The 24,245-nt window shown below is 44.4% G+C and overlaps 1 protein-coding gene across 2 annotated transcripts in view; it reads left to right on the top strand.

Annotated features, from left to right (window-relative positions):
• Positions 1–24,245, top strand: part of LOC308344536 (uncharacterized protein) — a 573,794-nt gene that overhangs the window by 165,986 nt on the left and 383,563 nt on the right. Inside the window, exon 3 of one of the 2 annotated variants that reach the window (XM_080806122.1) lies at positions 21,260–21,298. In XM_080806122.1, coding sequence (XP_080662248.1) covers positions 21,260–21,298 — 39 coding nt within the window. Of the gene's footprint in view, positions 1–21,259; positions 21,485–24,245 lie in introns of those variants that run through there. The other variant, XR_013966994.1, reaches the window with a different exon arrangement.

Raw genomic sequence — 24,245 nt, forward strand, 5'->3', positions numbered from 1 at the left:
CCTCCGTAGCCAGGATCCCCATTACCCAGAGACAGAAGCTAGAGACGCACAAGGCAATGTAAACTCTTGGCACACACAGTAGGCATCTAGTAAGCACTTGATCAGCAGCTGATCGCCATTGGGAACCCTGGTGATGGGTTAATTCTCAGGTGGAGGGTGGGTGGGGCTATGTTCTTATGCACCAGCCCAAGGGACATGGCCCAGGCTCACACGCTACAATCCTGATAGGATACTTGTTGGCATTTACTACCCTTCTGCAGATTCCCCTTGTGTGTGGGGGGTGCCTTTGCCATAGAATTTGAATCCTGATCTACATTGGCCTTCCCTTATGATGCTGCTTGGAAGGCTTTCCTTGTGGGAGGAGAGCTTCCGGCCTTGTCACCCGTTTTTGGCAAAGGACCACGGGGTAAGCGAGGCCTCCTGCCCTGAAGATCCCCTACAGCTCAGCCAGTACCAGGATCCTGATTCCATGCAAGCGATCCCCACCCAAAGAGCTTGAAAACGAGATTCTTCTCCTTTGAAATTTAAAAGAAGAATAAAAATGTGCTTGCTTTTCAACATAGATTGATTAGCTGGCACGCAGGAAGGCTGGCCTTTGAAATCTATAGGCATCACGTTGCAGGCCTGACCCCGCCGACCCCGGTAGATTAGTAATGGTCTACGCAGCCTGCTCTGTCAGCACGTCTGGCTGGGCAGGCACAGATGGTGCCAGTTGGAGAAAATCACCGTGGAACGCCGCATGGCCGTCTCGCCTTGGCCGTGCTGCTTCGGGAGGAGGAGCCGAGACGGGGTTGTTTACAGACGTGTTCCTGCCCGGCGCTGGGGAATAGACCCGTGAGATGCCGGCCCAGGGTTAGGACGCGTTTGCTGATTCTGACTTAAGTAATGCTTTCTTGTCCTAGCTCAGGCCTTCTGCGCCGTTGAGCAGCTGGGATTTTTACGGGGTCTGTGGCCTTGGGGTTGTTCTGGAAGGGAATTTGAAACTAGAACTGATCTCATTCCAGGGAGTCAAGCATAATGCAATACTTGTTTTCCTAGAGTCAATCAGCCTAAGGAAAATGCGAGTGGGCTGGAAGGGTGGGGGGTGGGGGTGGGGAGGTACAGGAGTCTTTAGAGTTTGAGTAATCAGCCCAGGAGAGAGAAGAATTTTACGACAGGAATAAGCTTCTGCCACCTCTGTCCTTCCATCTGCCACTGGGTTCTAGCCTATCAGGTGGTATCCCGAATTTATGATCAACACTTCTCATGCGGGGTCAGTCCCCTCCCCCCTCGTGTGGGGGTCAGGAGAGCAGTGATTCCGCTCCCCAAAGATAGGAAGGGAAAGGACCTCATTCAGATGTAGCCACCGACTGGGGAATAGTCTAACAAAGCTGATTAGAGCTAAAACTGTAAGCCTGCTCTTTTGAGTTAGGCATTCTGTTGCTGGAAAATTCTACTTGGAGTTGCATTGAAAGTCCAGGTTAAGGAAATGTCTCCTCCTAACACCCTTTGCCTGAGCTCTATTTCAGCAGGCAGAGGCCAGGCTTGAAAAACAGCAATGTTGAGCGGCTGGGCAGATGCCTCTTTGCAGGGACCCTCCATCAGCCTTGGCCAAGGACTTTTGCACTATTTGGAACTTTGTTTTGTATTCTTCTCACCAAAACTTTCTTCTCTAAGTCTCCATCCAGGTTAGTCTGGCTTTGTGACTTGTTACTATTTAACTGACTCACTGGGTTTCTTTTGGGCTTTATGAAATACGTTGTTTCATTCTTGAATTTCCCTTGGAGAGGCCGCTGGTGTGAGATGGGAACAGTTCTTTTAAGCTCTGATTTGAGGAGAGTTTATGGTGGCTTGGGAAAGGCAATTAGTTTTTTCCTCCCAACGATATAAGGAGGCGGGTCCTGTCTGACGCACGCAAATGGTTTTGAAGTTGGGATATGGGTTCACGGTCTGGAGGGAGATCTGAAGGAACGAAAAAGGCCTTTTACTACGCACTGCGCACAGTGGGTTTGCAGTCCAGTGCAGACCACCTGCTTGAGGCCAGAAGGGGGAGAGACTCAGAAAGCGCATTTAAGTGTGATGGAGGTTTATCTGTTGTTCGTCAGTAGAGCCTGGTGTAGGCAGGATGGCTTCATTGACTGCATGGGAGACTGAAGAGGGAAGTCGAGGCTGCCTCCCAAGTGGGAGGTGGGAGAAATCAGCAGATGATGAAGTGTGCTGGCCAGAGGAAGTAGAGTTTTAGGCAAGTTTAAGCGGTTTGTAGTTGAAATGTCCATTAGGGTCAGGATTTGAGCAGAGAGGTCCATCAAGAGAGAAACTTGGGAGCTGTTAGCACAGTCACGGAAGAGAGCGGAGATGAATAGGAGAGTCAGAGAACACCAAAAGCCAGTCCCGGTTTCCCTCCCGCTCTCGTGTTCCAACAATGACAGGTACTGGCCCAGAGCAGGCGACCAACACAAATGATGGAGTGATTGTCAGGGTCGTGCTTATGGTATATTGGGTAGGAAGATGCATAATCGTCTTGGGAAATGAAGATACAAATTCTTAAGCGATCCCAAAGTAGGACTTGGGAGTGCTGTGGTCCATTTCTCAGATGCTGTCCCGTTTGAAGCAGCGGCCAGCGTGCAGCGGAGGACAGAGAGCAGGGAGGCAAGCATGTGCTCATTTCTGTAGAAGCGGGGCATGCACGGGGACTGGAGGGCCACTGGAACCAAGAATCAAACCTGGTCAAGAGACCACATCAGCCCTGCTTGGCAGACAGGCCTAGTGGCTTCGGTAATTACACTGGTGCCTGCTGTGTGTGCCTTTTCCACTGAGTTTAAAAAAGGCTTTCCTCTAACTACTGGGTCTCCCAGAAGTTGGGCCACTTCTGCCCTTGGTGGTTTTTTTTTTTTCTCCCTGTGGGATCTTTGCTGTGTCTGCTGACTCCATGACCAAACTCGGGGCCTGTCCTCTTCACACAGCTCCTGCCCGCGTCCTCCTCCTGCCAGAGCTCCTAGGAGCTTTGTGAGGACATGCCCTTCTGGAAGAGTCCAGCAGAAACCACATGACTGCATGGCTAGACGGGCACACGTGGACTTGACCAAAGCCTTTTCTTTTTGTGTTTCTCTCTCTCTCCCTCCTGCTCCCTTTTTCTCTCTCAGTACTTTTGGCATAAGTACTATGTAATTAAAATGATTAGAAATTTCATGGCAAGGCGTATTACTGGTGGTGAGGGCTTATTAACACCGGAACTTCCTTTGGATTAATACTTTCATTTTGACTACAGCTCCCTTTCACACCCACGTTCACCACCGATTCTATTTTAAGTCTTCTAACTCTGGGAAGGGCAGAGGAAGCAGAGACAGAACACTTGAGAGAAAAGAATCCAGAATAATAATTCTGTACCTTTTCTTTTGTATGCCTCTACCATCTATAAAGTCCCAGAGTCAATATCCAAGAGACTCATTTAAATTCATCGCTGGGATGTTGCTTCTGTTGCTTTCTGGGAGAAGAGAGCCATAAGCACTAGTTAATAATGTGTTTCATGTTATTCTTCAGAAGGAGACAGTGCATTGAGACTAGGATGTCCTAAGTATTTGCAGCTGGAATACTGTTGGCATTTGTTGAATTTTCAGTTGTTTGAAAATTCCATTCTGTTGTACACAAATTTGCTTTTTTTTTTTGGTCACTGTCAGTATGGTTCTTCTCCTTTTTCTTTTTTTTTAATAATATTTATCCACCTTTATATAAATATTAGGGGCACCTGGGTGGCTCAGTTGGTTGAGTGTCTGACTCCTGGTGTCAGCTCAGGTCATGATCCTCAGGGTCATGAGATTGAGCCCTGTATCAGTGTGGAGCCTGCTTTGAGATTTTCTCTCACCTTCTGCCCCTCCTTCCATTCCTGCTCTCACTCTTTCTCTAAAGTAAAATTATAAATAATAGATAAAAATATTAAGCAACAATAGATGTTAAGTCCAGCGCCACCCCCCCCCCCCGCCCCACCACCCCACTCATTTACTGGACACTGTGCTGCCTTTTGGAACTTGAAGATGTGCATGAAGTGGTCTTGGCCTTCAAGGAGGTTGGGGTCCAGTGGTGGCAGGTGCAGAGATAGATGCTTTCGGTTCAGTGTGGTAAGGGCTGTGGGAGTATAATCCATTCCAGGGGGCACTTCTGGGAAAACCCTCTTACTGAATTTAACTCTACCTTATTCTTTAAGATCCAGTCTAGCAAGAGGGGCATGTTTTCCAGTCAGAGGGGTGGTCGGGGACAGGCAGGTGACTGCGGTCGTCAAGTTTTGGCAAACTCTAAGGTGGGGGTGGTGGGAGGAAAGGCTGGAGAGCAGAGCCAAGGTCAGATCTTGAACTAGCGTTCATATTTATAGTTGAAGAGTGTATGAGAGTAGACAACTCTTCCAGTGGGGTAGAGGATGAGAGGGATTGAGAAACGGGAGAACTGCAGTAGGGAATTCAGCGGATCCAGATGGAGAGGCTGAAGTACGACAGCGACACTGAGTGTGTCCAGGGAGAGAAAGATGGGAGAAGCATCTGGAGATGAAATAGGTGAGACTCTTTGGTGGTTATGGTGTGGTGTTTGTAGGGGGTGGTCGCCGGGGAGTTGGGGAGGGGGAGCTTGCATCTTTTTAGCTAAAGTGAGTGGTTAGATAGCATTGTTGGGCTTGTTGAACCAATGAGGAAGAAGAATTACATGGGGAAACCGGTTGTGCGTTTGTATCGTTCGTCTGTGTCTTGAACATTTAACTTTTAAAATACATGCTGGGTACCATTTTATACTTCTCCTTTATAAAAAGTGGAAGTACACATTCAAGTCTGGCAGTGGTGACTTTGAAAATTTGGGCCCTTAGGAACGACTGCCTGTATGGGGCCTCTGTGTCTAGAGACATGGACTTAGGAGGATTGGAGCTGCCCCGTTCTCGTACTTTTCCAGTGCCCAGAGGAGTCGGCGTCTTGGTCCCTCAGGGATTTCTGGATGGTGGACAACAGCATCTGCCACACTGTGTGATCTCAGTGCTTGTTCCTGCTGCCTCTGTGGCCTTGCTGACTCCCCTCCTTTGCTCAGTGTGCCGGGGCCCTGTTGTTTGGGTATCGCTTTGACCTTATATACACGTACTTGTGTTTGGCTGATGGGAACCTATGCTCCCTGTGGGGTAGGGACTGCTTACCATTTGCGTGCTTTTCGATTGTGTCTTTGGAAAGAGGTTCTTGGAAAAGAGAGCCTATAAAGCGCTCTTCCTTGGAAAAGGAGATAGTCAAAGATTTAGAAGTACAAGTGAAATGTCATAGAGGTAGTCATCGGTGACTGTGGTCTGAGCGTGCTGGGACTCTTCAGATAGACGGATTCACCTAGAACATTTTGCCATGATGGGATTTATAAAAAAGATTTTATACATACCATAGTTTTCAGTACTGTGTCTCTTGTATGAAGCCATGTAAACCTACCGTACCTTTCAAGGCTGTGCTAGTTTGTCATGACAGTATAATTTTACATTGGACAAGCTTCAATTGAAATAAATATTTATCCGAAGGCAGAAATTATGCTATTAATAATTCAGAAGAGTTTTCAATTAAGCATTAACAACATCATTGCCTTTGGCGGCAATCTGCTTGAGCTCATAATATCGAATTATTTTTCTCAATGAAGCTAAAATTAAACCTCAGATAACCAGAACACACAAATCCCAACTCTTTAATCAACATGCGCTCTCTTTGAGCATGTCTTAGGAGGAATATAGGATAGTAAAATAGATGAAGGATTTCTTTCTTTCTTTCCTTTTTTTTTTTTTTTTTAAGTGTCCCTTCCCAGGCATATCCTGTGGTCTGTTTACATTTGGCTCCGTATTCTAGGACAACATCATCACAGTTCACTACATTTAAAATTCTGATTCAAAAGCATGATCTTGAACTACTTGAAAATTCCTTACCATCAAAAAATTATGTTTATGACTTGGAAACATGGGCTAATTATAATTAACACATTTCCTGAAGATCTCAGTTGTAAGTCCAGAAAGGCGTTCTTATGCTGGATGGGAGATTGACTTGGGTGGTCCTCACCGTTCCTGCTCACCCCGATCCCCTGACCCCCGTCAGAAAGCGCCTTCGTCTTCAGTGCATCAGATGTTCTGTTGATGAAAACCTCTCCTTCGACCTAACATGTTGAGTGTGTGCACTTTGGTTCAGAACATTTTTTAAAATTTATGATTGTCTACTGGAGAATGAGCGTCTTTCCTTTCCTGAAGCCATAGTTGATGCTTCCGCATTGCAAGTGGACAGAAAGGGGTTCCTCAGGCTCCTGGAGGTGTTGAGGGCACTTGTATTTCTTGGCATGCTTCCTTGGGGTGTGTGTATACGTAAAAAACAAAACAAAACACAATAAAAGTGATGTTACTTTCAGATGTTATCTACACGGAGTTTTTCTTGCTTTCTGTTTTTTGGGCTAGGATCTATTTGTATCCCGCATCCTTCGAAGCAGACTAGTATCACTCTCCATACTTCCCATTCACCCCTAATTTTTTTTTTAATAAAAAGGCACTTTCCCACCTCAGACGCTAATTATCAAAATTGCCTGATTTGCCAGAAAAACATGAGTCAGTAGTGGTATTTGAGCAACAAATCAATGAGCAAATATTGATGCAACACACATGTCACATGAACATGACACCATCTGGGCTTCTGCACATGATTTATACTGGAAGACAGAGAGCATCTCTGCCTTTAAGTGGCTCAAAATTAATTAATAGGAGACTGGAGAGAAACAGCAGAAAAATGAACCAAAGCTCTTAAACTCATTTTCGCAGTTGCTCGTGTAGCAACATCATTCATTCATGCAGTGTTTGCCGATCCCTCTTGCTACTCGTCAGGAAATGTACTGAGGGCTGGAGATCAATGGGCAGTGTGGCCATGCGTGTGTGTCCTGATCCTTCAGGAGATCACAGATGGGGTTTTCTATGTCTGACCACATAGTTAGTAACATGGGAAGATCACCGTCAGTGATCCAGAAATGAGGGTGGTCATTACCTAAACTACTTACAACACAGTTGTCAGGAAGGTTTAATCTCTGCTACAGAGACAGTCCTCTTCATCTCTAGCAACTGGTGGGTTTGCTTATGGGTCTCTAGATCGTGGGAGTGTGCGTTTGTGTGTGTGTGTGTATGTGTGTGTGTGTGTGTGTGTGTGTGTAAATAAGGAAGACTGTGTTGACCAGAGAATCATGTTGAGTTTGGGTGTTCTGTATATTTCCAATGCCGTTTTCAGCTGTACTTTTTTCCCCCTTTTTCTTTTTTTTTAAGTAGGCTCTATGCCCACTGTGGAGCCCAGTGCGGGGCTTGAACTCACGACCCTGAGATCAAGACCTGAGCTGAGATCGAGTCGGACGCTGAACCGACTGAGCCACCCAGGTGCCCTCAGATGCTGTCATGTTCTTAGAGCATAACTCTTGATGTTGGAGTCTGTAGTTCTGGTTTTAAGTCTGGCCTTGCAATTTACCAGCTGTGTGAAATTAGGCAAGTGACATAAACTCGTTGAGTGTCCATTTAGGAGTCTATAGAAGAGAGAGAAGCTCTGAACTGTCCACTTCATGTGCTCTCCGAGCGTTCGAAAGAGACAATGTGTAACAGGAAAGGAGTTTGAAGATTCTGTTTTACATGTAGTGGTTTTTAGTATTGGATGGTGGTGCAGGATCTGTCCCCCTCAAACATACTTTCCCAACATGGTTTTTGGTTTTGGAGGATGATTGTGCACTGCATCCAAGGGATATATGTTAGAGTTTGTGCGCTTAGTGGTGTGATGGGAACGTAAGGACCCTGTCTCATGCCTTTGAGGCTGATAAAGGGAAATTACCGGGTCAAGTGATAATCTAGGCCTCTACATTTTCTTTGTAGTCTGGCTCAGATTTTGACCATTTGAAGGAATTACGTGAAAGCAGCCATATGTATGTTTTCCCTTTCGTTTCGTTGAGTAACTTTCTAAGCCATCAAGAAGGAATGTTCTCTAGTGTTCATCTGTGCAGACGTGGCTTGAGTGGAAGCCCGAGGAAGACTGGTGTTTTCCTCTATTCTATTCACTGCCATAACCACAGGGACTGGGGCAGGGCCTGGTCAGTACCAGATGCCCAATGGATTTTCCTTAAACTGTTGTCTTTGTTGAGAACCAAGGCATTTGGTCATAGTGGGACTGTCATTTCAGAGTCCGTGACCTTAAGGACCTCATCATCTAACAAAGGGAAAGAAAAAACCCCAAAATGCAGTTTTTCACAAGTGCTCCAGTAGAGGAGCTGTGGGGAAGGGTGGCAGTCGGGAAGACTGCCTGGAGGTGGTGGCGATAATCATATTCCATATAATGTGTTCTTCATGAATGGCAGGCCGGTAGGTGTGCTCAGTTCCAAGTACAGGCAGTAAGAGGGTTGGTTCATCGTCTTTAGAGAATTTAAAAACAATAATAAAACTGACTAAAAGTTGGTTGGTTGGTTGATTACTACCCAGGGAGTCATTCTAATGTGAGACTGAGAAAACTACTCCTTACTTCCCCGGCTCCTTGAAGCCTGCTCACCACCCATCCCACACACCCCTTCCTGTGCATCAGTGTTCTCTGGGTGGAGTTTGTCCCTTCGAGATGCTCAAGCTTTAGAAACAATTGTCTCCTGGAGAGAAGAGCCTTCTGGCTTGGTAATGATGATTTTACACAAGTGTTCTATAAAAAACAAAAACAAAAAAATGGAAAAAGCCTAAACTCTGAATACACACGTAATTCAAGACAACCCTGGAAAAAAGAAATGTTTGCTAGAACTCTCAGAAGTCTGGAAAGGCTTTTCTTTACTTAATCTTTAAAAGCAGTGTGGTCCTTGAAAAAAACAAATCTACTCAGTCTTAAGAATTGGACCAACCTCACAGACCGTCACATCTCTGTTATTTAAAAAAAAAAAAAAAAAAAGGACCTTTTCTCTGTCGAAAAATTTTTATAAAAATTGATTTTTTGAATTCCATCCTCTTCATTTTGAAGGTTCAAAATGGATGTACCAGTTGGTTATCATTACATGTGAGGCTTTTTGTTTGTTTGTTCGTCTTAAGAAAGAAGGTAGCCCTTCTCTTGGGCCAGCCAGAGTCCACAGCTCAGTCATGATCACTCACCGTTGAATTTTTATCTTAATGTTTCGCCATAATTTGGGTGTTGTTCATGCTTTAGGCTAGTTAAGGATCTCGTTCCTCACTATGTTTTGGGTTGTATGGAATGAGGCAGGACATTAGTCTGAATATCGATAGCAAACGAAAAAAGGTATCAGTTTTAGAAAGCTCTGATGGGTTTTTGTTCCTTGAAGCAGACACTTCTCGAATCTAATGCTGGGTGCCTTGCCATACCCGCCGGGGAGCCTGTTTACTCAGCAAGGGCTACACCATTGATTTTTGTGGAGTAAATCGTAACATTAACATTCCGTTGTGCTGAGCACAGAACTCATAGGAGAGCATCTGTGGGGTCAGAGATCTAAGGTAGATTTCAGAATGTACTATCCAGAAAAAGGGTGAAGTGGAAAACGTTTACAGAAGCCAGTGGATAAAGCAAAGACTTTAAGAGAGGGTGTAACAAGACCGAAACTGCATCATTGTGTGACTTTGTAGTCACTGGGACATGCTAAGACGGATTTAATCTATTGTTAACCTAATTTACTCTTCACCAAAATGTAGCTGACTTGAACATGTGCACACCTTTGGAACTTCCTTCGATTTTCTCATTAGGATTTCAAGTATTTAACTCAGTTAATTAGAAAGTGCAGGAAAATTATTTGAATGTTATAATCTCATTCAGTGCTTTTGTTTCCGGTGAGGCCCTCGGAGGGCGGGGATAGCCGTTGAGATAGGAGAGTCAGGGAGGGACCTCGTCTTTCAGAAAAGCCTGCAAAATAACCTGGGTCCCTCTCGACCAGGGGGCTGGCAGGGCTCTGAGAGCGACACGGGAAGTAGAACAGAGATGTTTTCCTTTTGCTTTAGCTGTTAAATGGAGCGTCTGTAGGACCCCTAAGTGGCACTGGAAGGAAGCGGACTGTTGAATAGTTTGGGAACTTGGCAGCGTATACTAGGGAAAGTGGTTTTGAATGTGAGAATTTAGCTATATTAAGATTAAATGAAATCTTAAGGTTTATTATGTGCCAAATACTGCACTAGGCATTTTGAGGTGTAAAGTAAGTGAAATTGAATCCTATCTGTAAGTGACAACTTGGGAGGATGGGCATCTGGAAGAATCTGGAACCTGTCACCAGCCTCAAAAGAACCCTGTGGTTGTGTTAAATTAGCTACAGTTAATCTGACCCAACTGTTCATTTTGTTATCCATTAGCCATTGTTTTGGTGGAAGTTGGGGAAGAACATCTACTTCTGAGGAGTGTGATAAGGAAGGAGCGGTCAGACAAGTAGGAAGGTGACCGGAGAAAAGCACGTCCAGAAAACTGAGGAGGAGATAATCTCCAGAAGGAAAGGGTGGGTCGCATCTCTCCCGGCGGAGAAGGTGAGAGAATCCCAGGGAGAGCTGTTCCCAGAACCACACCAGTGCCGTGGAGGTAGCTGGGGACCCTCAGGAGAGGAGGTTGGTGGGAGCGGTGTGGGGAAAGCCAGCTTACAGAAGCTGGAGGAAGATTCTTTTGAAAGACTAAGGGGTGTGTGTGTGTCAGAGAGAGAACGGGGGTGACCTATGAATCCAGCACCATCCATACCATCCATGTGTGATCGTGGTCTTGGACGAGTTACTTCCTCACTCCGTGCCTCAGTTTCCTTGTCTCTAAAGGAAGGCTGACACTCGCAGCTACTGTTAGATGAGTGTCAGCTCACGTTGTTGAGCAGTGAGTCTCCCGCCCGCTGCCCATTAAATCACAACTCCCCGTCCCCACCCTCTACCGCCCTCCCGCCAACTCCTGGCAACCACCATTCCGCTTCTGCTCCTAAGAGGTTGACTACTTGAGATAACGTCTCCGAGTGGACTCCTACGGTGTTGGGCTTTTTGTGCGGGACCTATTTCCCTTCGCATAATGCCCTTAAGGTTTCTGTGTGCGGCGGCTTGAATATTAACCAGTCCTCCAAAGGAAGGACACCTCCTTTTGAGGGCCGAACACTATTTCACTGCATGGATATTACCAGATTTTCTTTATCCATTTGTCTGTTGGTGGATAATTGTAAACTAATACTGCTACAGACATGCCTGTAGAGAAAACTTTCTCTTCTTTAAACAAGTGGGGTTGGTTTTACTTGCTCTGCATGAGTCATGGCTGGTGCAAGGCCAGGCGTAAGCATAGGGTCCGCGCAGGAGCTGGAGTAGCTGTCAGAAGTGTCTAGAAGCCCACTAATGGAAGGAAGCAGAGCTCAAAGACAAAGGCATTTTTCCTTTAGAACTTAGGAAGTGCTATTCCCAAGAGTGTTAATGCTTGTTGTATTTTTCAGACGAAAAGGGAAGGGTCCATCTTCAATTTCTTTTTCAACTCGAGTGGCTGGAAAACCTCAAGTGGGTCTCCCACAGTGCTGGGCTGTAAAAGCATTTTTCTTTACTGTACAGTTTGTTTTTTTCTCGTGCTGTGAGGGACAATGATAATACGGTGCCTTCTAGACAGGTGAAGACACAAATCCTGCAGCAAGTTCATGGCCAAGCTGGTGCTGCTCGGCCGGCCCGGAGCAGGGTCCCTAAGCCCCACTGTGCCTAGTCCCTTAACAGGTGGTCTCCAGCCTCTCCTGTTGCAATGTCACTCCTTTCCCTCCTAGGAAATGACCTCAGATCATGCCTTTGTGCCATGTCTTGTGTGTTTTCACTGCATTTGTAAAAAGTTGCTGTCTTACACTTGAAAGGTAATAACCTCTTAGACCTTGACCTGATCAAGGGTAGAATCCTAGTTGTTGAGATTCTAGGAGATTTCAGGCTGGACAAAACTCCCCAGAAGTGTCATAATCCCGGAGTAAGATCAAAATTCATCCTTCTGCTTTGTCAAGGTTTTCTGAGTAAAGTATCTCCGATTTTTTCTTCAGCGGCTTGAGGTGGACTAGGCTAATGTGGAGCTGTGGACAGAGTAGATTGGTACTGTCATTTTGAGGTAAAAAGGAAGAATGAAGGGAAAAAGTAGAAAAAACTTAAAAATTCACTGTTTATGGCCTACATAGCCCTGACGGATGGGTTTTTCACCTAGTCAGATGCTAGCATTGTGACTTGCCCATCTCCCGCCCACGTGTAAACCTGGGGGCCGCGCCGCCACGTTCCCCTGCTTCCGCCCCAGCCTCTCAGGGTCTCCGGCCGCACGGCGGATCCCCGTCCCCGGTTGTCCTCGGCTCCATGTCACCCTCCCACTCCTTGGAACTCTCCCATCACCCACCTCCTGCTTCCTTTGCAGCTTTAGAGACATACCGAAGTGATAGTCTATTGACTCACAGAAGGCATTGGGCATTTCTGTGCCAACTGTGTGAGAGCGGAGACTCAGGAGAGCCTCCGTCCCATTCCCTGGGGGGGAGCCAAGGGCTCTCTGCTGGGAGGAAATTGCTTCCTGTGAGAACTGAATGTTCCCCTTAGGAGAGCTTGCCTCACTCCAGAACACAAATGCGTGAACGTCAGGACATGACTTAGGCTCTCGTTTCAAACTGGGCACGAGAGTCCGCCGAGCTGTGGCCCAGATCTTGTAATTTTACCATCAAAATGTGAAATGCTACTTGGACACGCAGTAGGAGGTAGGTCGGCTCTGCTTGACCCTGTGCTCACCCTCATCTTCCGATTCTGACTGGATGTCATCCCACTCACAGAGCTAATGTTGTCCTGTTTTGGTAGACTTTGAAATGTTGGTCTGCAACCTAAACAGAGAAGCGACTTTGCCAGAATAACAACTGTGAGAAACAACTGGTTCTGGGGGATAAAGCCTTGACTCAAAATCAATAGATGAGGACTTTGGGGGGGGGGGGGCTTAAAAGTCTCCGCGCTCTCTGAGTAAACAGAGCGACACTTTTCCTCAGTGCAGACAGTCTTGGTGGATGGAGCTTCAGAAAGTTTGTCCCGCTTTAGTTGGGTAGAGGATTTTTAATTCTTATTCGTGGAATTTTATGAAAGGATGGGAGAAAAGAATGAGAAAAGAGAGCAGATAGGAAGAAGGGGAGGTATTGGTGGTTCTGGGCAAATGGTTGGCTATTACCCAGGGCACGGGGAGGGATGGGCAGAATTCCAAGCAAGACAAGCAAGCAAGATTTTGCTCTTTCTCTACCAAATACATGCTGGTTTTACCTGATGGATGGGGCAGATTATGAGGAAAATAATCTTGAGGATCCTATCTGTTGGAGCTAGCCAAGTCTCACCATTTTTCATTCAACACAGACTAAAATTCTCTGTGGTCTAGTAGGCTCTCCTGGACTTCCTTCTTACTTCCTCAGACCTCCTACTGCCTTTGGTGGCCCAGTCCACGCTAAGTATAAGCTTCTCTCCTTCAGTAGAACTTTTGTTCCATTCCCTACTCGGATTGTGGTTTACCTGTTTAACTGTTTCTGCCCTTTGGGTCTTGATCTCTATAAAACCTATATGAAGTAAATCAGTGCTAGAGAGTTAATAGGTATTTTATCCAGGGGATTTGATACCCAGGACACTAAGCCACGGGTGGGGATTTGGGTATCCTGATATGCAGCCTAGAAGAAAGTTCTAGGGCAGTAGGGCTTCGTGATGCTCCTGTAATCTTGTGTGTATTGGCTGATCGAGCTGCCATATGTAAATACACTCAGCATGGTAAGAATGTTTTGTAAATGCATAGTTTTCTGTTACCAACGTCAGAGATTTTCAGCTGGAAAAGACCACCACTGGTCTCTTTCTAAAGATCACAAATTGATGGATACATGTAGGATTTGTTGCTATCTCAGGATGAGAGAAGGGGGTGGGAACGGGAAGTCGGCTCCTGAAGTTACGCTTCTCACCAGTGAGCCAATGACAGGCTGGGATGAATGAGACTGGCCATGTGTTTGTGTTCTCAGGTTAATTGTTTGTTTAGCTGGTGCTCTTTTGGGGCTAAATACCAAAGCCATTTTACCTAAAGTGCCTGACTTGAGTAGTGGTTGTGACGATTTATTGAAACATTCTAGGAATCAATCTTGCTTTGATAATAGGAAAGGATAAATAAAAGGGTTATGAAAATAATTCAAAAATGATACTTCGTGGTACCCCCCTACCCCTCTCAAAGAGAAATCGAGACTTAGTTTTTTCTTTTATCAAGACCTCGCCCCGGCTAGCTGGCCAGGTTCTTTTCATGTGGCACCAGGCCTGGAGTTCGTGTGAGTCCGCAAATGGACAACAGCAAATGTCCAGCCATCTTATTGGTGTCAAGCCTAGCAAATTGGCAAATTATATGAATACACCAAATGTGTAAACAAGTTTTCATGAGCCAAGTTTTCCAAATGGGGACAGCAGCTGCTGGTTCTGTTCTTAAGAATAGAAATGCCTCTCCTGATCTTCTAATCTGTTATTGCCCTAGGTTGGGAAATGTCAGCTGTAAGATTTATAGATTTAGGGCTCTGGGATAACGAGTTCCCTCTTTGAACTTTTCAGCTCCAAGAGCTGCTTGTTATCCTAGCAGACAGAGATAGAGAGCCACATTTATGCTTCCTTGTATAATCGTGAGTCATTCACAGCATTAGTGGTGGGCTTAAATTTTTTTAAATTTTTTTGGTAATTGATGCAAAAGTTCATCAGTAAACCATGATAACTTTCAGCGAAGTTTCCCTTCAGCTGCTAAATGCTAGTCATCCTGATAAGTGGAGTACAAACCTCTTAGTTTCACACTTGTTTTGCTGTCTGAACTTAATTGAGCCTAAGCCATATCCTCAGGGTAATGGAAAACTCGATTCCTTCCTTCCTCTGTTCCTCCTTAACGCCCATCTTTGAGTCTGTCTTTCCTTCTTAACCCTCTTCCCCCCAAAAATGTTGACGTGAGAAAGATTAAGGTTTTATTCCTTGGAAGATTGTTAGTGCCTCATTGAAATTGAGTATCTGTGGTTCATTATTGAGTGCTGAACTTGGGAGGCGGGCATTTCCTGGCAAATCAGTAAAACCAGCCTTATATCTGGCTATCCATAAGCAAGTGGCAAGTCGAGGGGACTCCTGACCTAGCTGGTCTTCCACTTCGATCAACACAAATTGGTAAACCACTTGGTCTATGGACGTTTTCTGTCCTGCTCTAGTGTCAGGAGAATATTTCCATGGATATTTTATTTACATAGAGAAACCAAACCTAGATCTCCAACCACCATTATAAAACCCACAGAGTGCTGGGCTGTCATTTCGGCTGTAGACTCCGAGCGTGCCTCTGGTTGTGTTCTGGGCGGTGGGTGAGTGTGCGACTGACGGGGGTGCGTTGTAAAGGCAAGACCCGTTGGAGGATCTAATTCAGTGACGTTCTGCTGAGCTCCTTGCTTACATGTCTCTTCATATGTTTTACAATTTTAAATTTAGGGGTCTGTTAGCTGACTTGCGTCGGGCCTAACAATTTTGGGACTCTCTAAAACCTACGTCATCACTCAGTGTAAGTCTGATTAAGACATTAGCCCTTCTTGGTTAAACTGAGTGCTATTTTGTGGACTGTGTAGAATACATGTATATTTCACAAATGAGCCGACGAAATGTCATTACGTGAGTTGTCGGCTTGTGCCCTGCCCCAACTTTAAGTTTTCATATTGAAATCTAGCCTTTAACTACTACTTTAAAATCTCTGCCTTTTAATTTTGGATACCAAATATGGCAGAGTTATTCAGGTGGCCAAGTAGACTTTTTCTGACCTTGAATGTGGTTTACTGGTATTACATTTAAAAAAAAAAAAAAAGGTCAGTATTTGCTGTTTTAGGATAGCATAAGCCTATGAGATTTTCCAAAGATCATTTTTAAAGTCTGACGTGCAGCTGCCTGACATCTACATTTTTAGCTAAAAGGCATCTTCCTTGCATTGGGATGTAAGGGACCCTGGAATGCAAGGCAGGGATAGTGAGCCGTGGGTTAATCTTTGGACACTTCATATCTGACAGACACCAGCATCTGGGGTTTATACCGCATTGTTCTTTAGGTCTAGAAATAACATTCCCCTAAACCTGATGATAGTCAGGGGAATGTTTACTAAGATTGGTTTTCTTCCATTTGCATGGTTTTAAAGCCGGAGGTAAAACATAACACAACTGTGATTTGAAAAAAAAAAAAAAAAAAAAAAAAAAAAAGTGTCATTCAAAAAATAATTCATGCCAGGAGTAAGGTTGAAATAATCCCAGGCACTCCTGTTTTGGGTGGAAGTGTCATCAAAAGATGTATTCTTTTGTTAAGGGACATGCTGTGTCCCTGTTCTGTAGTATGGATGCCAGATATGTTAACAGAGGCTTATTGGAGAGAGTGTATTTTTCTATGCATATACAGTCAGGAGAAGGCATTATTATTAGTGTTTTCCAGCAGCACGACCAAAAAGTCAAAGGAGATACTTTCGTTTTAATATAATGTTAATGGAGTGTGGATAAGAGAGTCCTTTGTTGAAAGTTGAGCTGACCACAATTCATTTAAATTCAGTCAAATAGCTTTTGGCCCTACTGTGTAGGGCATATAATCTTGTTAGAAAGCTCTTTAAAATCAATAAAAAATAAAACAACCTTAAAAGTGTGGTAGCACTGAGTTCATCCTGTAAGAAATAAAATCTATTTTCAATCATAGGATTTGATTTTTTTTTTTAAGTGTACCATGGTGTTTTTATTTAAAAGAAAAAATGCTTTTATCCTGTGTATTTACTGCTGTTAAAATTTTTATATATATATATAAATTTTTAAGAATGACATCCATATATGTATGTGTGTGTGTGTGTGTGTGTGTGTGTGTGTATAAAATTCTTTGTCCTAAGAAACATTCCTGCCCTCATCCATTTCAGAGCTAATCCTTGAGGCGGCCATTTTGCTGAAAAGCAGTTAAAGAAAAGCTGTCTGTCAGCCTGGTCTCGCCGAGAGCGAGTGGCTAAGTGCGTTTCTGAACACCCAATGTGAGCTTTAGTTCCAGATTTTTGAATGAAATAAAATTAAGGTCAGAGAGTCAAATAGAAAAAAAATCTTGCGGACAGAGCCCTCATTAGCATCTAGTCATCCATCTGAAATCCAGGAGCTGGGGGACCATTGTACTGTTATCACACTGATACCGAGCTGATCGGGAGTTTGATGGAACAGGCTGGCTGGCCCTTGTGAAGGGCAGCTGATAATAATGGTGCAAACTCAACAGAAAAGTGGAGTTAAAACTACAGGAGGTGTTTTCTATCATTTGGCCTTGTTCTGGGCTGCTGGCTCTTGCTTGGCAAGAGGGAGGCATTGTTCTTATCCCCCAGCTAGAGAGATTTTAATGTCCTTAAAAGTATTGACGGTGCACTTCTGTTCCTGCCTCTCCCCAACAAGACCCGTAAACAGAAGCAGTGCGCTGGTGTCTGGAGGAGGAAAACCCACCGAAACTTACAAAATTCAAGTAAACCTGAAAAGAAGTTGCTTTTTCTTTTTTCTTTTCTTGAGTCAAAACAGAAGAAGCCTGTGATTACTGAGTCCATGTGTTCTTTCTCTTCAAGGCGTAGTGAGGAAATGGGCACAGAATTTTGGAAAATGGGTTAACTTCAGATATTTTTTCTTAGAATTGATAGTATATTTGGATTCTTAACCACTTCTATGGAAAATTGAGTTTTTGTTTTTTGTTTTTGAATAAAACTAGGTGGCATCTTACAAACTTAGGATTGGTCATGTTTCTGCCCTGACAAATTTATGAGAGGAAAGTCATGCTAACAACAGGGCCAATTCCACTAATTAAAGTCATGCCCAAGTGCGTTAACATGATATAGATGTTTGCTTTTAACAGAGCTTAGAAAGGGTACTGAGACCTGAAATGTTCTGTTTGGAAAGCTTTGCTCTATAAAATTTGCCATTAACACGGCTGATGACTCTTAATTAGAATGATATACTTGCTGGTGTGATGTCTTACTTGAGAAGAAACAACACCGGTTTGCCTAAGTATTCTTATTTTTAATGTATTAAGATACCTTTCTTGGGGCATGGCTGTTTCTGAGTTACGGGTCTCCTCCGCTGTGTTTTAGGTGTGAATCATGGTGTCACAGTGAAAGGCAGATTTATTGCTTTGAGGGGTATTCGTGTGTATGATTAAGGGGTGGACGTGCCGGACTCCAAGATTTACCTCCTTCCTGTTCCAGTGGGGATAGTGGAGGAGAGTGAGTAATGGCGTAGTTTATAACGCCACAGACCCTTCATCTGGAGACCTCTAGCCAAAACAGGAAGATAAAGCTCAAAGGTTTCAAATGGGAGTATACAGTATTTGAAATTCTCTGGGCATACTCATTCAGTGCCAGCAGTAGAGTCCTCCGAATGTTCCCATCTTACTCTTTCCAGGTTTCCATTAAAAAGGGGGGAGTGTAGCCACGCTGGTTAAATTATGTAGGTATTCTTAAATTTTGTATCTCTTCGTCCCGTGCTTTTATTTCTTGACATTCTTAGGTTGTTGGGACATCAGAGGAATGCAGTGGCCTCATTACAGAATGCAGATTATTTTTGTGAGTTCTTAGGATGGAACGTTAGAAGTGTAATGACAAATTTAGCAGCGTTATCTTTTCTGGAGCTTACCAAAAATTAGCCTGTTTCTTTGAATCTTTCATTTTTATTTATATGTTCTTCATTCCAGTTTTGAAGTGATGAAATGAGGGGTTGGGGAGGGTAGAGTTTTTCCCAACTCGTGTGTGTGTGTGTGTGTGTGTGTGTGTGTGTGTGTGTGTGTGTTTAGGGCAAAAGGGTTTAGCTGGCCTTGGAAAGGGCTTTATCCCATGGGATTTTTTTTTTTTTTTTTTTAAACAATCAACTACAGAAGTAAAATGGGGTATCCTGTAGTGTTCAAATGGGTTGTTTCATCACCAGTGACTCTAGATACAGGCTTCTGTGCTTAGTTTAGTTTCATGTTCTTTACAAATGGCAGACAGCGCATTTAGAACAAACATCACCTTCAGATTAAGGTATATCCTTGCTTTGGAGTTACTTATTTCTGAGAGTTTTCAGGTATTATATAATGTGATGAGATCTTTTGACTTGTTGGGGGCATTAAATTCATGAAAAGTGACTGTCATAAGTGATATTTTTATGTTAAAAATACTCCTTTTACCCTTGACTTTGGAATGTCTTCGTGGTTGGCAGTAGACCTCTTTTAAAGACGAAGGTAACGTGGGAACGTTTCCAAGCTCTTCGCTTTCTCCTCTCTGCCTGAGGTGACTAAAACATTCCCATAAATAACTGGTACCCTTTTGAACTGACCTTCAAGTTCATGGGATATAAATATTGATGCCCTTGACATTCCTTGGTCTATGCACGGTTTAGGAGGCAAAGTATCTCCCGATAACTGAAAGCAGGTGAACAAGTGGGTAGACAGTCATGGGCTCCCCCTGATCCCCATAATTCAGGGGGACCCTTGTCAGAACCCACTCTCTGGGCTTTGTGCAGGAAGAATGTCTCATGAGCAAAGGAATCTGCAAGTTCAGGGCTTCTAGTCATTTCTGTATCTAAATCTCTCAGATTTGGACCCGTGTTAGTCTGGCCTTAGAGTAAGATGTTTTCTGGGACAAATAAGTAGGGACTTGAGTACTGCTACCAGGGTGATATTGAATAGTAGCTAAATTCTTTGGAGCTGGAGTTCTCTGATTCAGCTTTCCGGTTCTACCACTTACTATCAATCTCACCCTGGGCAGATGCTTTGACCTCTCTCTGCCTTCATTTCCCCAGCCATAAAATGGGGATAATAATGTATTAAAAGTTAATGACCAGATACCTGGTTGGGATTTAACACTTTCGTAAAGATGTCTTCAATATGGGTCGTAAATGAGTTTCCAGGTATCCTGCCCTATGGAGATTAACCTACAGAAGCTGAAAAGTCCTCCAGTTAAGGAAAAAAAAAAAAGATCTCTCTTTGGAGGTTTACCCTCTTGGAGTATATATTTCATTCATGAAAACCATTTGTTTAAAAAAAAAAAATGAGGATATAGCCCTGACGTTGCAAAAAAATGGTTTGAACAAGTTTGATGTTGCTACTGGTTTTAAAGTAATTTTTCCGGTTTTATGCACTGTGTGGATTGGAAATAGGAATATTAGAAAACTTGGTTCATTGTATTGTCAAGCATTATTGTGAGTCTTAATTTATATATCCATTGTACTGCAATTTTAGTTGCAAACTACCCCCTGCAGGGATCATTATAGCACTTGAGGGGATGGAATTAGTGCACTCTGCTGTGGGTACTTTTTTCGCTAAGAAGTATGGGCATCATGAGATGATACTTACCCATCTGTCGGTGGAAGCATTTGTATGTATATTACCTGAGCACTTAGGCCTGCCACCAAGAGAGAGGATCTAAGACGGAGAAGAAAGATGAAAAAATCCAAAATAAAATAACACGATGGGAATAACAGAAGCCGCTTGCAAAGAATACCTAAACGGTTCTTAAAAACAGATTTAATAGCCAGTCAGAGAAACCGTTCACTAGTGTCTTTAAGAAACAAAGCCCCCTCTACCAAGTTGCAACTGAAGGGCAAAATCTGGAAATTTTCCAGGGAAGTCAAGCCACTCAGGCTTCTGTATCTCCAATTCAAGGGAAAAGAAAATCCAATCTACAAAGTAACTTCTTATGTTGATTGTGTGCTGTCAGTGTTTGGGTAGACCCTGAGACATTAACTGATTAAATTCTTCCACATATGCGGTCATAATTATGGCCTCCTCTATTTGGAGCTTCTAAACGTGTGTTCTTGACACGTGGGACATTCACTAAATGAGGAGGTTGGAGCAGAGTGGAACATTCTGGCCCCAGCTTGGATCTTTCCTAAAAAGAAAGAGTAGAGAGAGCTGTTCAGTTCAGTTGAAAAATTATTTTTTGGTTGCCTGTGCTCTGTAGCACCTAATAAACCCTCATAACATCTAAAAACACTTAAAATTACTTAGAATCCGTAGTGAAATAAAACTTGTTAAACCATTTTTGTAACGTCAGTGCTATATTCTCATTTTTTTTTTTTTCAGTGTATTAAAAAAAACCTCCATCTGCCTAATTTTCCTATTCTAGTTACATCGAATACAAAAATACTCTGCGCTGGTGGGGAGGGAGGATTTCAGGTGTACCCCTGGGCTCCTTGTAGCCACTGTCCATTGTGCTGTGGGCCCTCACACTGTTGAATTCCACTTGGGGGATAAGATATGAAGTGTTTCTTTGCTTTGCTTTTTTCCCTCCCCTATATTCAGTTGTCTTAATTTTTTCCCTAGGCGACCCCCACCTCCAAGGACAGCTCTCTCACCCGTACGGTAAGACTGGGGTCTGGTCTCCCATGACTCTTTGTGTCTGTGCACGGTGGGACACCCTGTGGGCTCCTGACTTGGGAGGATTTTGGTGGCTGCTGGGGCTACACTTCACCGACGGCAGAAGTGGAGGCCCAGAGAGCTGAAGAAACTGGCCTGAGATCGTCGACCAGCAACAGGACGATGTCTAAAGTGAGTGTGATCATGCCTTTCCCACTGAGGCGCACTGGGAGGAAGGGATGTGCTAGGATGCTGGCCTCTGTCACGGTTAGCCGATTGCGGTGGACGGACTGAGGAGTGGCAGGAATAGGGTATAAAGGTAGAAGAAGAAGGAGGCAGGGTTTGCTTGAGGTTGTACTGAAGGGATACCCTTTGGGGAGGAAGCCATGAATTTTCTTCCTCTGATACAGGGGGAGAAGAGGAGATTTAAACCTCCATGAAGATCAGGTATTTTTAGTCGTTGTTTACCCTCTATTGAAACTGGAATAAGGGAATTTCTTCATCAAGTAATTTAGGGTAATGGAGTCTGGACAATTTGTGGTTCTACCTTTTCGCCTCCTTGGGTCCCTGCTACCTTCTGCTTTGCCAAAAGATAGAGCAAGTGAAACGCTTTCCAGATCCGATTAAAGGCAGAGATCTCAAGTGAAACTTCTGGCTTCCATCCTGGGGTGAGGTCACACGGTCTCCTCTTCGCTGGGTTTGTGTCACCATGTCAACCAAAATGCAAGGCGTGTTGCCATGATTCTTTTTTGGCGGTCTGTTTATCAGGTCAGTAGGAGGGAGCTCTTGGGTCAGGTGTACAGTCTATATACTATCATTCCGGAGCCCATCCAAGGACATGTGAGTCTTTTCCTTTTCAGTGGATAGTTTTAAATGCATGTGGGAAAGCCGACTTTTAGTTGCAACCAGTGGTATGGCCTTGGCCTGATCTGTGCTTACTCATATTCTTAAATTCAGTCTTGTCTGGGCAAGTCTGGAGGCCTGGTGTTTTGGTTTCCAGGAGTCTATTTTTGTCATTGTTTGAGGAACCTGTGGGAAAGACCTTGTTCTATGGGAAGACTTAGTTGACTCGGACAAGAAATATTGGAAGGATAGGTCACAGTCAAAGCAGTAACTGTATGTTAAGTGTACGCATCTAAGAATAATGCTTAAGGGAACGAGTTATGGTTAATGAGTGCTTACGATGTACCATGAGCCATTCTAAGTATTTTACCAATCTCAGAACCTGAATTGTGAAATCTGTGCTTCTCCTATGCTTGTTCAAAGGAGCTTGTAAACCGATAGAGGATTGTGTATGTAAACCCAACTTCACAATGTGTTACTGGAGGGGAGGAGGGTTTCGAGGAGAGCATGCTGACAGTCCTTTGGGTTAGTCTGCAGTTGACACCTTCTGGAATCATGGTGGAAACCTAGGGGGATTGGACAGTGTTTAAAGTGAAACCAGGAAGTGAGGAGAGCCAACTGACTAGTATTTGTGCCACATTCCGTATGTGAGGTGACACCAGTAACTCCGTCACAGATTGGGGTTGGCAGAATAAGAGTAGGTAGTGTGGACAGTGGGTGGAGGTAACATTGTTGGTGTTTCAGCAGCTAAATTAGTACATCGGGCATTGGCACCTTTGACGTTGGTTTTTGTTTTGTTTTGTTTTGTTTTTGCTTTTTGGTTTTTTGTTTTTGTTTTTGTGTTTTTTTAAAAAGATTTTATTTTTATTTATTTGACAGATAGATCACAAGTAGGCAGAGAGGCAGGCAGAGAGAGAGGAGGAAGCAGGCTCCCCACTGAGCAGAGAGCCCGATGCGGGGCTCGATCCCAGGACCCTGGGATCATGACCTGAGCCGAAGGCAGAGGCTTTAACCCACTGAGCCACCCAGGTGCCCCTTTGTGTTGTTTTTTGAGAGAGGGAATGTGCTAGTGGGGAGGCGGGCAGAGGGAGAGGATCTCAAGCAGACTCCACGCTGAGCAGGACATAGGGCTCGATCTCATGACCCTGAGATCACGACCGGAGCTGAAATCAAGAGTTGGACACACCACCGAGGGAGCCACCCCGGGGCCCTGACGTTGGTTCTTGGTGGCAGAGAACCCTGCTTGGGACAGAGCAGAGGAGGAAGGCGGCAGATATCATGGGATGGATGGGGAGATGGTGTTCAAGAGCTTATCTGTCATCTCCTGGGGAGTCCACCACACTTGCATGACACGGGTGCGCGGGACGGGAGGAAGGAGCGCTGGTAATTAGAGAGAATGAAAATCCTTCATTATCATCCTGCACTTCAGTTTGGGCCGTGTTTGGGGACATGAAGCCCAGAAACTCCCATTTAGCAGGTGTTTGTTCTGGCCCCCCCCATGATGCCTCAGTCCTATTAGAATACAGTGACCATACTAGAAGTTACCTTTTTGGGTTCGTCTGAAATAACTTACTCTAAATTAGGTGCTCACATTATCGAAGTGCTGCTAGCTCTAATGATGAAGGAAGAATACCAGTCTGTTCTTGAAACAACAGGAGACAGAAACCACCTATGCTAAATCAGGGGAGCCCCCCCCCCAAGGAACCTTATCTTATGGAGGAGTTAATTATTTTTGCAGTTGTGTACGTCTAATATCTAATATCTAATGCCTGTCCCTCCATACCTTTCCAGCCCCAGGTTACATTTGACCAACTCGTCTCATGTACCCTCATTCTCTGTAGCCATGCCAGACTGAGTTTGTTTCTTGAATGTCTTGGTGCATTATCATAAGCAATTTCTACCAGTCTAAAGTTGCTTCCCCCTCCACCCCGGCCCACCCCTGGTTTGCCTGTTGGAAGGGACCTCCTCTCTGCAAACCCTCTTCCCGGCCCCAGCCCCTCTGTTCTGCCTCCACTGCCTTGATCCCGCGTCTCCTAGGTGCCCGTTGGAAACCTGTTTGACCTCACGGTCCTCCCTTCGATGGACAGCTGCCTGGGAGACGCTGATACAT

Source organism: Martes martes (genome assembly GCF_963455335.1).
Source record: "Martes martes genome assembly, chromosome: 6".
Taxonomy (NCBI): domain Eukaryota; kingdom Metazoa; phylum Chordata; class Mammalia; order Carnivora; family Mustelidae; genus Martes; species Martes martes.